Source organism: Caretta caretta, chromosome 11 (assembly GCF_965140235.1).
Source record: "Caretta caretta isolate rCarCar2 chromosome 11, rCarCar1.hap1, whole genome shotgun sequence".
Taxonomy (NCBI): domain Eukaryota; kingdom Metazoa; phylum Chordata; order Testudines; family Cheloniidae; genus Caretta; species Caretta caretta.
This window is the reverse complement of record NC_134216.1, coordinates 59,364,158-59,377,277: the sequence shown is the minus strand read 5'-3', so window position 1 is coordinate 59,377,277 and position 13,120 is coordinate 59,364,158. Positions and strand designations below refer to the sequence as shown.

Sequence of the window (13,120 nt, the reverse complement as noted above, 5' to 3'; positions counted from 1 at the left end):
CCCTCTCCCAGTCAGTGAGCGCGTCCAGATCCCCTCCCTCCTGCTTTACCGTCAATGGCCGGCGACCGTTTCACCGCCCCTCTCTAGGCAAGTGGATCACTCCATTGAGAGGGGCGGGGGGCATCGCAGCTGCCCGGAAAGGGGCCGTTGACGGTTTGCGTTCCCGGGACGTCACTCATACTCTTTGAGTGGCGGGGGAGGGCGAGGCAGCGCCCCCTGCTGGGCACGCGGCGCGCAGCAGCCCAGGAGCTTGAGCCGCGTGCGCTGGAAGCGCGGCCATTTTAGCTGGGCCGAACCCTCCCCGTTCCCCTCCCCCCGCAAACCCGCCTACAGAGCGTCAGGCCTCCGGGATGGACCCTGCGAGCGCCAGCCTGGTGGAGATGGATGATACCGGTGACAAAAATCTGAATTCTCCCCCTGAAATTGTGAACCACTGCTAGAGAGAGAACGTGGCTGTCCTAATCCGTTCAGCCTTCATTAGGCTTCTAAAGAGCAACTTCATTCCCACCCTTGTTACACTGGGCAATAAACACATTCGTTGTTTGAACACTGAGGTCTGATGTGTATTCTGCCTCCAGATAAAGATGGCAAAATGAGACTTTTTATTTCTTTTGTTGCGATATAAACTATTCAGTTTGTGGATGCTCTCAATTTTCCCCAGGGTTTAAAAAGATACAGAGGTAGAAGGGATTTTTTTCCCCCAAAAAATGTAAAACATATTTTACATATGATGGCATTATGTATTTCTGAGGTACCAACACTATGCTTAGTGCTGTACAAAATAAAAAAAAGGACTTACAATATAAACAGGACAGACGTGGTATAGACAGACTGCCCTATGAAGTCCAGAGGGGTGAATAACTAGGGTGTATTTGATATTTTATCATGGTTACAGTATTAAGAATAATAAATAATAGCATTTGTTTGGTTGCAGATAAGCTCTCAGGAACACATTTGCCTTCTGCTGTTCCTCCTTATGGTTCCTGTCACAGTTTCAGGGTAACTGCACCTGTATTCGCATTCTGTGGTCCCAACTGTCATCTCTCTTTGGCAGAGAACGACATCTCACTCCCTCCTGACCAGGGATTCTTAAGGCTGCACAGATCCCTGCCTACAATTTGGTATTCCCAGCAAAACAGACTATTGAAAAGGCTAGTGTCTGCAGTTTGTTTTCTCTCCAGTGTGTTGCCTGCAGTTTTAAGGTACCACACAGTCCTTTCTAAGCAAGCACATTTATTCTTAACATGAAAGCATTACAGAGATAACATTTTAAAAACAATCAAAGAACCTACCCACATAGCTAGAAAGCTTACCAGAGGTAATCCCCAACTCCAAGCTCAGGCTCGGGTAGGTGTCAGTCCTTCAAAACTCACAACTAGACTTTCCTTGTAGTTACAAGTTCATAACATAATTCAGAACCAGAACACAGGCTAGGTAGTTCAGCTGTTTATTTATACAGCTATGGCAGAGATGGGCAAACTACAGCCTGCGGGCCACATCCAGCCCGCGGGACTGTCCTGCCTGGCCCCTGAGCTCCCGGCTGGGGAGGCTACCCCTGGCCCCTCCCCTACTGTTCCCCCTCCCCTGCAATCATGCCGCCACGCGGTCAGTGCTCTGATGGGCAGTGGGGCTGTGTGCTCCTGCCAGGCAGAGCAGCAGCATGTCTAGCTCTGGCCAGGTGGCACGGCTGTCAGACATGCTGCTCTGAGTGGCATGGAAAGGGGGCCTGGGCCGGAGGGTTGGATAAGGGGCAGGGAGTCCCAGGGGACAGTCAAGGGAGAGGGAGCAGGGGGTGGAGTTTCAGGAGGGGGCGGTCAGGGGACGGGGAACAGGGGGCGGTTGGATAGGGCAGAGGTTCTCAGGGGAGGGTTCCGGGGGGTGATTAGGGGCAGGGGTCCTGGGAGGGGGAAGTCAGGGGACAAGGAGCTGGGGGGGTTGGATGGGTGGGGGGTTCTGAGGGGGGCAGTCAGAGGGGGGGAAGTGGGAGGGGTTGGATAGGGGGCAGGGGCCAGGCTGTTTGGTGAGGCACAGCCTTCGCTACCTGGCCCTCCATACAGTTTTGCACCCCGATGTGGCCCTTGGGCCAAAAGGTTTGCCCACCCCGGTGCTACAGCAATAGACTCAATTAATAATAATGACAACAAATGGGTGTAAGTGGGTCATAAAGTGGATGATGCAAGTGACAAAGAAGCATAGCTTGCGATTTGGGGGTAAATTCTGTTTTCTCTTACTCCAGTGTGCAATTACCTTGAAGACCATGGGGTTACTCCAGATTTACAATGATGTAACAGAGAACAGAATTTGGTCCTCAAGTTTCTCCAAAATTAAAGATCTCCTTTCTGTCAATACAGAGGAGCTGCAATTAATAATATCTTGGTCCACAAATGTGTGTGTGACGGTGGGTTTTAAATCAAATATTTTATTTCTACATTTGGAATGCTTTAATTCCAACAGTGATGGAAACAGTCACATAATTATTTCATACTTTGGAAAACACAGTATTAGGCAATGTCGATCGCCCAAGGTTTATAGGTTCCAGGCTTATCTTTGGCAATCTAAAAGGGAAAAAAAAAGAAAAAATCATAGTTTTGTTAAGTTTGACATTATTAAACAAGAGAGAATTCACTGTAATTCAAAATCTGTGGGCCGAAAATGTTTTCTTTTTATCCATGTAAATGTCACTGCTCATGCTAATCCATACTTTCACACCTTGATTATAATGGATTGTAAAATCAGCCATGACCTTAAGTAGCTTGTTGAAGATTTATAACCATAGTTAATGAAAATCAAGCTCCAGTAACACAGCAGCTCAGGCCGCTCAGGGATGAGCCTATAGGCCAAAGGGCCCAAGTTAGATAGAAAAATTGGCAATAGTGTTTCCACTACATCATGTAATGGGGCGGGAGGGGTGTGTAGAGATTGGTTATCTGTGGAACTGTGGCTATATTAAACCACAGAGGTCATGACATCTGCAGGGAAATCGCACAGATCTAAGGAAATTTTTAGAGTGATGGGGCGGGCATCAGTGCAGAGTCTTAGACCTTCTATGGTTTAGTCTGATGGCTGCCTTGGGAACTGTTCTGTCTTGGTTTCCCTTTTTATGCTTAGCCCCAACCTCCCCTGTGGAAAGTCTGAAGGTGTGGAGTGAGAGTTAATGTTGACCAGCAATAATTTTCTGGGGGAAAACCCTGCAAGGTCCCAACATGACGGGGCCACAAAAATCAGCTCTCCCACATCAACACCATTTCCCGCCCCACTCCCCCAACTCTCCCATGCTTCCCCTTCAAGCCACAGAAGATGAACCAAGCAGAATTTTCATGCAGGGGTTTAGATGGTTATGGGAGGAAATAAATTATACTGTGTTGCCTTAAGCCCTTGCCTCTGACTTAAAAAGGAGTGAGATTCCTACTGCTTTATCCCCATCAGAAGGAAATCTCACAGGACACAGACTTGGTGTCACTGGCCAAAACAAGGTGAATTGCATGTGGTAAAGGGATTGCTCTTGAACGCTAGACACGACTGAAATTCCTGCACAAACAGCAAGGGAGAAGGTCTGGTTTGTCAACCATCAATGACCCAGTCTTTTCCTTTGTGACTCAATCCCTCCCCACTGCAATGGCTGTGCTGGTGCCATTTTAATTTTTTGCAGATCTTTTCTGAAAGTAAAGTTGAGGCTCAGGAAGTAGGGGTGGGCATTAGCAAATAGGAATTAAATTAATCAGGCTAATACTGTCTCCTGGGCAGACTGCCAGCCTTGAAGGACACTGCTAAACACCCTATTAACACCAGGGAACTGTAAACAGGCTGAGAAAGGACTGGAGATGTGTGGCAGGAGGGTGGGTGAGAAGCCCTCCTAGAAAAGAACTAGGGACCCATCCTGGTTTTTGGTTCCACTGCCATGAAGTTTATAAGATCAGGGTATATAGATATATAATTGCATTCACATTTTTGCAGGGAGCATATTTGCAAGTAAAAAAAATTAACAAAAATTTGCCTGTAAAAATAGCCTTCTCCTTAGTGACATTTATTTTCCAAGTCAATAGATTTTTCTCACACTGCCTAGTTATGACTGTATGCAGCAACTGTATCTAAAAAACCTCCCAAGACCGCCCATCCCTAGTTGTCACCTACTACCCGAAAATGGAATCCATACAAGGTATCATCAAACAATTACAATCCATACTCAATGGGGACCACATCCTCAAATAAATCTTTCTTGAACCCCTTCTTCTGGCCTTCAAACAAAGATGATACCCTGTCATTCTGCACCTCGGAAGTAAACAGGCAATGGATTTACTTTCATGAAAACTGCATCACAACTAGCCTTGGTGGAGGACAGCGCACAAGGCTTTGAGTGAGATAAACTTCATTGGACAGGAGATTAACCTAATAGTTAAGTTTAGGCTCTAGAAAGCATGTTATGATTTTGCTTTATATGTAATCTTTTGTTTCCATTATCCTTACACAGTATCTCTTGAATCTTTGGTAATATCCTTGTTTGCACTACTAATACAGCTAAATGCTGTGATATGAAGCTAGGCGCTGATCCTGAGCTGAGTCCTTCAAGCTGGTGGGTACACTGTTCCTCTGTGGCCAGCAGCCTGGGTGTTTCTGTGGGTGTTCAATGGAGAAGGGGCTAGACGCTACAAGGAAACACTTCAAAGAGGCTTGGGGATTTGGGTACACCTATTGTTAACCTGCAAAGCAAAGCAAAGGCTGTCATAGCCCAGAGGAGAGCGGTTGGGTGACTAACAGGCTGGTGCTGTCAGGGAGCTGAGTTGACACCCAGCTATGCACAAGTAAGTCTCCCCTACGCTGGAGGCACAGGGTAACAGGGTGACTCACAGTCCTGTGTATCCCAAGAATTGTCACAGCCTCTAGGCATCATTGTAGTATAGGTAATAATAATAAACTAAGTAATTCATAAATTCCAAGACCAGAAGGGACCACTGTGATCATCTAGTCTGACCTCCTGTATAAGACAGGCCATAGAGCTTCTGCAAAATAATTCCTAGAGCATCTTTTGGAAAAACATTCAATCTTGATTTAAAAATATGAAGTGATGGAGAATCTACCATGATCCTTGGTAAACTGTTCCAATGGTTAATTGCTCGCACTGTTAAAAATGTATACCGTATTTCCAGTCTGAATTTGTCTAGCTTCATCTACTAGCCATTGCATCATGTTATACTTTTCTCTGCTAGACTGAAAAGCCCAGTATCAAAAATTTGTTCCCCATGTAGGCACTGACAGTCTGTAATCAAGTCACCCCAACCATCTCTTTGTCAAACTAAGTAGATTGAGCTCCTTGAATCTATCCCTATAAGTCATGTTTTCTTATCTTTTAATCATTCTTGTGGCTCTTCTCTGAACCCTCTCCAATTTATCAACATCTTGAATTGTGGGCACAAGAACTGGACACAGTATTCCAGCCATGGTCACATCAGTGCCAAATAGAGAGGTATAATAACCTCTTTGCCCCTTCTTGACATTTCCCAATTTATCCATTCAAGAATTGCATTAGCCCTTTTGGTCAGAGGGTTGCACTGGGAGCTGATGTTCATCTGATTATCTACTATGTCTCCCAAATATTTCTCAGTCACTGCTTTCTAGGATAGAATCCCCCATCCTGTAAGTATGGCCCACATTTAACATTGTGCAGGGAAATAAGCAGAGGTGGAGATGGAATTCATTCCCCCAACTTGCAGGCAGGCAAAGGGGTTGCAAGGATGCCCCTCCAAGACTGTTATTTTCAGATGCTGCCCCTCTATGCCCCTGGATCAAACAGTCTCGGCCACTGGATTCACTGTGTCTGCCTGCTCACAGCAGCCTCTTCATACTGACATTTTTGGCCAGCCTCCTGCCCCCAGCTGGGAGCTTCAGTGGCACAGAGGGCTCTGGGCTGTGTCTCCATGCCTATTGTAGTTCACCCTGAGTGAAGAGGGCATGGCTGCTTGTTTCATCATGCTACATGCTCTTGTGTAGGTCCCTATCCCCCTCTTTTCCACTGGAAGCACAGTAGTGTAACTGGTGTATGCTTTTCCAAGTGTCTGGAGAGTTGGAAGCAAAAACAGTCAGCTTGTGTTATCATCCACAGAATGGCCAAGCCGAATTTCTGCATGGCCCTGTGCTCAGCAGCTGGGCTGGCAATGTGTTCCCAGTGTTTCACAACACCCCTCACTCTGTGGCTCACCAGTGTGCTCATCATTATTTCCTTTTTCTAACACCAATATTGGGTAGGACAGAGGTTGTGAGCAGATTCCATCTGCGTCTGGTTTGATCCGCCCTTTAAGCCTGCTGGGGAATTGCCTGAATAGTTTTCTCTGCTGTGTGATAGCGCCATCAAAACCAGCTTGAATCAGAACATGCTGTGGTGTGTTTATCTAAGCAGGCAGAGAGAGACTCCTCAGCTGACATTGACAAGTTATGACTGCAAACACATACTCTACAAGGGAGTGATTTAAGGGGAAAACTTTAAATAAAGGCACTTATCATAACCTGGTTTGATGGCTCCCAAACAATAAAACAGAGCCTATTTTCCCATCCCAAGAAAGGGTGATTAGTTTAGTTTGTTTTGGCTACAATAGTGGCTAAACCTTTGCCATTTAGGTGGTTTGGCTTCCATGCTTTACTCCATTTCTTTTACTGCAGACTATAAATGGACATGGATTCTTGGCAAGCAAGGCCAGATGTGTCAGGGCCAGGTCATCCCTCTATGTTTAGAGCACAGAGGGGGGATTAATGCAGCAGAAAAACCTGCAAAAATGGCCCATATCTGTCAGGTGGGGGCACAACGTGGCATCATGCACCTCTCCCTCCAACCCTACAGAAGCCTTTCTGTGTGAATCCTGGGTATTTTGTGCTCTTTGAGTTTGGGAGTGGAATAGGAGGGCAGGGGGTGGGGGCATGTTGAGTCATGCTACATAATCCTCCAGCCAACCCACAGAAGTTAATGCTGTCCCACTGTGACAGAATACATCCTTCAATTCCCTTCCACCCCACATAGAAAGCTTGGGAGAACAAAGGATACATATAATATGATGTGAAGGCCAAGGATCTAGGCTCTGGTGAATCAAATGAATTCTACAGTTGAGGACCCTCAGCAAGAAAGCCCTGCTTCTAGTCTCTCATACAACCCAGGATGTGATAACCACCCGTGATAAAAAGGCCGAGTGTCACACAGAGAATGAGATGATCTGAGAGAATCAGGCCCTAGAGCTTCACAGCTTAAAGCCAACACCTTAAGGGCCATGCAGATATTATTTGGAAGCTACTGTAAATATAGATACTTGTATGGGAACAAATTTATTACTGGTGTAATGCTACAGAAGTAAATGAAATGACACAAGGAACAAAGTCAGCCTATAATTTGTAAAGTACTTCTGGGTTCTTCTGGAGGGAAGGTGCTACATAAATTCAAGTAATTATCAGTGAAGAAATTGAACAGATTGGTAGGTTCAGAGCCTGATTCAGCCAACCCCGCAGTTTATGATTGCTCATCTCTAGCTGTCAGTATATGCTGCGCTGCCCCCCCCCCCAAAATAGAACAAATTATAGTCAACTCAGTAAAATGCAGGCTCCAGTGAGCATAATGCAGTATGTAAAAGAGATGCAGCTCAATGATCAATTTGTGTGAATAGAGAATAATTCAAAATCAAGGCATGAAGTAAGGAAGAGGAGGAGGCTAACCCAATAATGTTTCCAAGAATTAATTAAAAACCCATTACCATCTCAGTAAACTGATCGGTACAGGCCATTCGAATCCGCTCCACTGTCAGGGGGCTGTTCAGTGTGAAGATCCTGGTTAATCCTCTTTCCTTCCGTACAGCGGCCACTGCATCCCAGATAGCAAAGAACACAGAACATCCCAGGAACAGCCCTGCCTCACCCATCCCCTTGCAGGGAACAAAGGCAGACACATAGGTTTGCTTTAGAAACTGATTGACAACAGGGGGCCACATCCTTAGCTGGCACAAATTGAGATAACTCTACTGAAACGACATCGACTTACACCAGCTGAAGATTTGGCCAATTGACGTCAATGGAGCTAGGCCTGCTGAAGTGCTGGCTCAGACACTTAAGTTTTATATCAACACAGCTGGACACAATAAATCTCCTCAGGGCTCTGAGTGCTCCAAGCCATAGAAGAGTTGAGGACAAGGATTTGGCTCATAATGTTTTTGTTTTTTTTTTAAATTCATAGCACATCTCCACTATAAGTAGGGTGACCAGATGTCCCGTTTTTAAAGGGACAGTCCTGTATTTAAGCCTCCTGCAGCTGTCTCAACTTTTTCTTAAAAATGGGCAAATTATCCCGTATTTTCTGTCCCCTGTCCTCCCCACATCAGTACTGGTGGATTCTGCTGCTGGCCAGATCTCTGCTTGCAAGCTGCCCACCCACCAGCGGTGAGTGGGGGGGTCCAGCAGCTGACGATGAGGGTGGGTGTGCAAGGTTGGTGGTGGGGCAAAGCTGCAGTGCGCAGGGACGACCGCTCTCCCTGCTGGTCTGTCAGTGCAGCCTCTGTTGCGTGCTGGCTCTGGGCCAGCAAGGCCCTGCCCCCCCGTCCTGTTTCTGGCCGGCAGTGGCTGAATGCTGCGGTGGCTGGTGAGTGTGGGGAGGTGCGAGGCAGCGGCCAGTTTTGTGTTCCCTCTGCTGCTCACCCATTAGCTCTTTACGTGCTCCCCCTCTCTCTGTCCTCTCCATGCTTTGCCCTTCTTCCCCCCACCGCTGCTCCTCCATATCCCCCCCAGTGGGGCGCATCCTGCTCCCAGTGCCGTGCGAAGAACCAGCTCCTGGTCAGAGCACTCAGCTCACCAAGAGCCAGGCCAGCAGGCTCCTTCCTTCCCCCGCCGCCTCGGGCTGGGCTGGCCTGGCACCCCGGTAAAGCCCAAGATCCTCTGGCCCGGGATGCTGCCAAGGAGGAGCCAAGTCCTTGAAATCTCTCTGCCCCTCAGCTAAACACTAGAGTGGCACGGGGGATGGGGGGGAAGCGATTTCTAGCCTGTTCATGCCCCGAAACTGCAGGCTCCACAGTAGCCCCTGGGGCAGGGGCTTAGCAACCTCTTCACCCTCCACCCCCCGCCCTGAGTCCTGTCCCCAGGGAGAGAGGTGTGAGGCTGCTTGGTTCCCAGGCACCCTCCCCTGCTGAGCCATCTCTCTGGCAAGGTTCACTGAAGCCCCTGCAGTCAGGTTCCCTGGGCCCTGGTGCACAATACATCCTTAGGGCTTAACCGTCTCCTGCCTGTACTGTAGCAGGGGGACAGGAGGCGGCTGGGTTATGCTGGTGGCTAAGAGCAGCCTGGAGGTGTTAAGCTGCCTTTCAACACTGTGTGGGCAGGAAGGGACAAGTTGCTTCCAGACCGGGTGTGTGTGTGGGGGGGCGAGCTCTGCAAAGACACTGGCCAGGTCATCCCTTCCTCCCCTGCAGCTGGAAGCAGCTCCTGTCCCTTTCTTTCCGCAGTGCCAAAAGGCTGCTACTGGCCACATTATGGTGTGAACCATGGCAGAAATCTGGGGGGCATGTGATCCTGCATGCCTCCCATCCACATGTTGCCTCAGGAAGATGCGGCACCAGGTACCAGGAGAGGCGGGTCCGTCCCAGGGGCCCAGCCAGGCATGGAGGGCAGAGAGTGCTGGGCAGGGAGGGTCAGGTTGGTCGGTCGGTCACCTCCCTATGCGAGAGAGGTGTACGGAAGTGTGCGTGTGTCACCTTTCTCCGTGTGTGTAGGGAGGCAGGGATGTGTGTGTCACCCCTCCCTATGTGAACCCAAAATCCTTAAAGATAAGAAGGTAAATAAAAAGAATCCAACTATGCAGTATTTCTTTTTAACCGGGGCTCAGTCAACTTGATGTTAATTTGAACATTTGAACTGCATAGTTCTGATTGATTGCCGTTGAACTCGCTTTAATACGAGTAATTTTACCAGGTGTCTCATATTCAGCATAGGGAAATATAGTCACCCTATTAGCAAAGGTTCACTCTGACTTGGATTGCATCTGTCACACTGCAAAGCAATGAAACAATTCAGAACTTTCAGTATGTATACACCTTCAATCTATCCAAATTCCTTATAAGTGGATTTCATCATATATGATGAAACAGAACTAGGCAGCCTTCCTTTCTTTAGTCCAGTTCCTGAATGGATAAAGTTTGCATTGTTTAATCTCTACTGGTGTAACTGATGATGAACTGTGATGATTTCTGTCTCTAGCATCATCTCCACTAGAAAATGTCTATTTGCTCTAAGCTATTAAATATATTCATCCCTAGTAGGCATCCAAAGTGAACTTTCTCCTGGAAATTCCCATGTCTCAGATGCAGTTCCTCCAGATACTAGGCTGGGGCACTGGACATCTGCCTCTCTTACCAGTACAAGCCCTACACACCATTACAGTCCCACTTAAACTCTATTCTGAGGATGTAATTGGTGCATAAGCCTTGAGCTGGCTCTGCACAGGGGTGAATTTACCCTTACAGCACAAGATGGAAAGGATATGAAGGAAGTTCCTTGTGGATAAGGCAATGGGAGATCTGTATTCCGTTTTCCTGTGAGACACTGGGCAAGCCTCTTAATCTCTCTTTGCCTCACTTCCCCATCAGTAAAATAGAGATAATAATTCTTCCCTTTTTCCACCCTGTGTTTATTGTAAGCTCTTGAGGGCAGGCTCTGTCTCTTACTATGTGTATGTACAGCATCTGGTACACCCAAGTCTCAATCTCAGATGAGACCTTCTAAGTTCTACTGTAATACAAGTATATAATAAGAAAGACAAAAAATCAAAATAAATTAATGCATGAAAATTATCCTTTTTCTCACAGCGGGTGAACTTATATAGGTCTTTCTGGTTCTAGAGGTATTACTGGTGCCTGTGGTATTCCCCATTTTAAGTACAGGGAACATCTCTGAAACCTGTAATATCACAACAGCTGGAAAGCACTTTTTAAATACATACACCACACATGCACTTTGGTAACGTTCAAAACTTTCTATGACTTTATACAGCACAGTTGGCTTATTTACCTTGGAGGAGTAGATGGCAATTGGGTTTCGGGAGTTTGGCAGCAAGTAAACCCTGAGCTGTTCAGGTATGTCACAGACAGCAGGGATTTTATACGTATCTGGACCCAGAGTGTACTGCTCTCCTTCTGGTGAGAACTTTATTTCTTCCATTGTATAAAGTCCAATCCCCTGAACAAAGGCACCTTCAATCTGAGGAAAAAAATGTACACAATTTCTATTTTCATTCACATTAAAAGATAAAAATGTGAATACAACTAAACTTTTAGATCTACAACATTAACTGGCTCCTTTCCTTCCACGGCAACTGGGCCAAAGACAAATGCTCAACTAAGTAGGATGATATGAGACCAAGTTGTACTCTCACAAATATTCCTACTGGGTCTAATTCTACTCTCCCTTACCCCAGTGTAAATCCAGCATAAAGTCAGTGATGTCAGTAGAGTTATTTCAGATTTACACTGGTGTAACTGAGCAGAATCTGGCCTACTGATTTCAATGGCTCTTCTCACAGGACCAGGAATTTGCCCAAGAACTGTAATATAAATAATTAATTCAATCTAACACACATTGAAAAAGGAATTGTGGATGGCAATTGACATTTCCTCCTAGAAAAGTTGTCAGACGCTTTTATTTGACAGTGTTACCTCTTTTAATCTGAGTGGCTAGCCAAAAATTAGGGGTCTTGTAAATTGTTCCATTTTGGAGGAGAAATTGACAATCATCAGGTATTTCTTTGATGCAGTTTTGTGTGCTCATGAAGAATGTACATAGTCCTGTTTTCCTGAACACTTGGGCCACCTGATTCAGCATCTATTGTGCTTTTCCATGTGTCTGTGTTCTGGGTGCTACTGCTATTGTTTCAACCACCTGGTTACAATGGTTTCTTTACATTTATCCTGAAGGTAAGGCAGCAGCCACACCTCATCCATATCAACAAGATTTAACCTACAACAAAAGGTTGAATGCAATCTGAAAATAGGCCAAATTCATACCTGTGCAACTCCTATAGTAATGTCTGGACCTAATTCAATGGTGATATAAAGAGTGGTGCAAGTTGGACATAAAATTGGAGTAAACAGTAAAGGAGTGTAACTTGCATCTATTTGTCAATTCTTGGGTATGTATAACAAGCGTCACTTTTTGGCTAAAGGAGACAGGTATAGAAGGAAAAGCCAATAATAGGAGGGCATAAGATAAGGCAGGTCTCATATCCTTTATCTTACTTACATCATCCTGCTAGCTGCTCGTCTTTCCCCATACCACTTTCTGCTCTGTAAATAAATCTTTTGCATACCCTCTGAGACACTATTTCTCGAGGGAGCACCATGTAACCCCCATATTCATCATTTATATATAATTGTGATATTTCATATAAAGTATGCCATGTAAGGTATCAACAACAACAAGGAAGGTAAATGATGCCTAGGTGGGTGTCGACCAACCATCAACAGTCATTGTCCAGCAAGGGAGTTACAATTCAATAATTCACTTGCACAAGGCCACGCCAGGGGAATTGCTCAACCTTGCCTGGTGACTCAGCAATACCCACAGACATGCTTGGACTTGTGTTCTCCATGCATATGGAATGAGGATATAAAACAGGGAACAGAGGCTACATGGTTTGTCCTTTTTCCTCCCCTACCCATGCTGAAGGCAATGAGAACGCTAGAGTTGAAGAGACTGATCCCCAGGCTAACAGGGAGAGCCTGCGCATGAAAGACTGTAACCAACCTGCAGTATCCAGTGGGGTGAGAAAAACTGCTTAGTCCAGATATTGCCCCATCTAATAAGGCTGAGAATTTAGACTGCATGCTTATCTTTTATTTTCTTTTAGTAACAACTCTGACTTATCACTTATAATCACTTAAAAACATTTTTTGTAATCAATAAACTTAGTCTAATGTTTAACCTTATCAGTGCGTTTGACTGAAGTGTTTGGTAAATCTGCTCAAGTTACAAAGGCCGGTGTATGTCCACTTTCCATTCATGAAGTAGTGAACCAGTTAGTAAACCTGCATTGCTCAAGAAGGGGTCTTGAGCAGTGCAAGATGGTATATTCCAGTGGTACAAGGCTGGGAGCTGGGGGGGGATTAGGCTG

At 46.1% G+C, this 13,120-nt stretch overlaps 1 protein-coding gene across 6 annotated transcripts in view; it reads right to left on the bottom strand.

The window, feature by feature from the left end:
* Window positions 1–1,216: 1,216 nt before the first annotated feature.
* LOC125644845 (aldehyde oxidase 2-like) overlaps window positions 1,217–13,120 on the bottom strand; it is a 113,223-nt gene continuing 101,319 nt past the window's right edge. For 3 of the 6 annotated variants that reach the window (XM_075118054.1, XM_075118055.1, XM_048869424.2), the window contains 3 exons: window positions 11,023–11,211; window positions 7,728–7,895; window positions 1,217–2,555 (listed from right to left, as the gene is read on the bottom strand). In XM_075118054.1, coding sequence (XP_074974155.1) covers window positions 2,502–2,555; window positions 7,728–7,895; window positions 11,023–11,211 — 411 coding nt within the window. In that variant the 3' untranslated portion in view covers window positions 1,217–2,501. Of the gene's footprint in view, window positions 2,556–7,727; window positions 7,896–11,022; window positions 11,212–13,120 lie in introns of those variants that run through there. The other 3 variants (XM_075118056.1, XM_075118058.1, XM_075118057.1) reach the window with 3 other exon arrangements.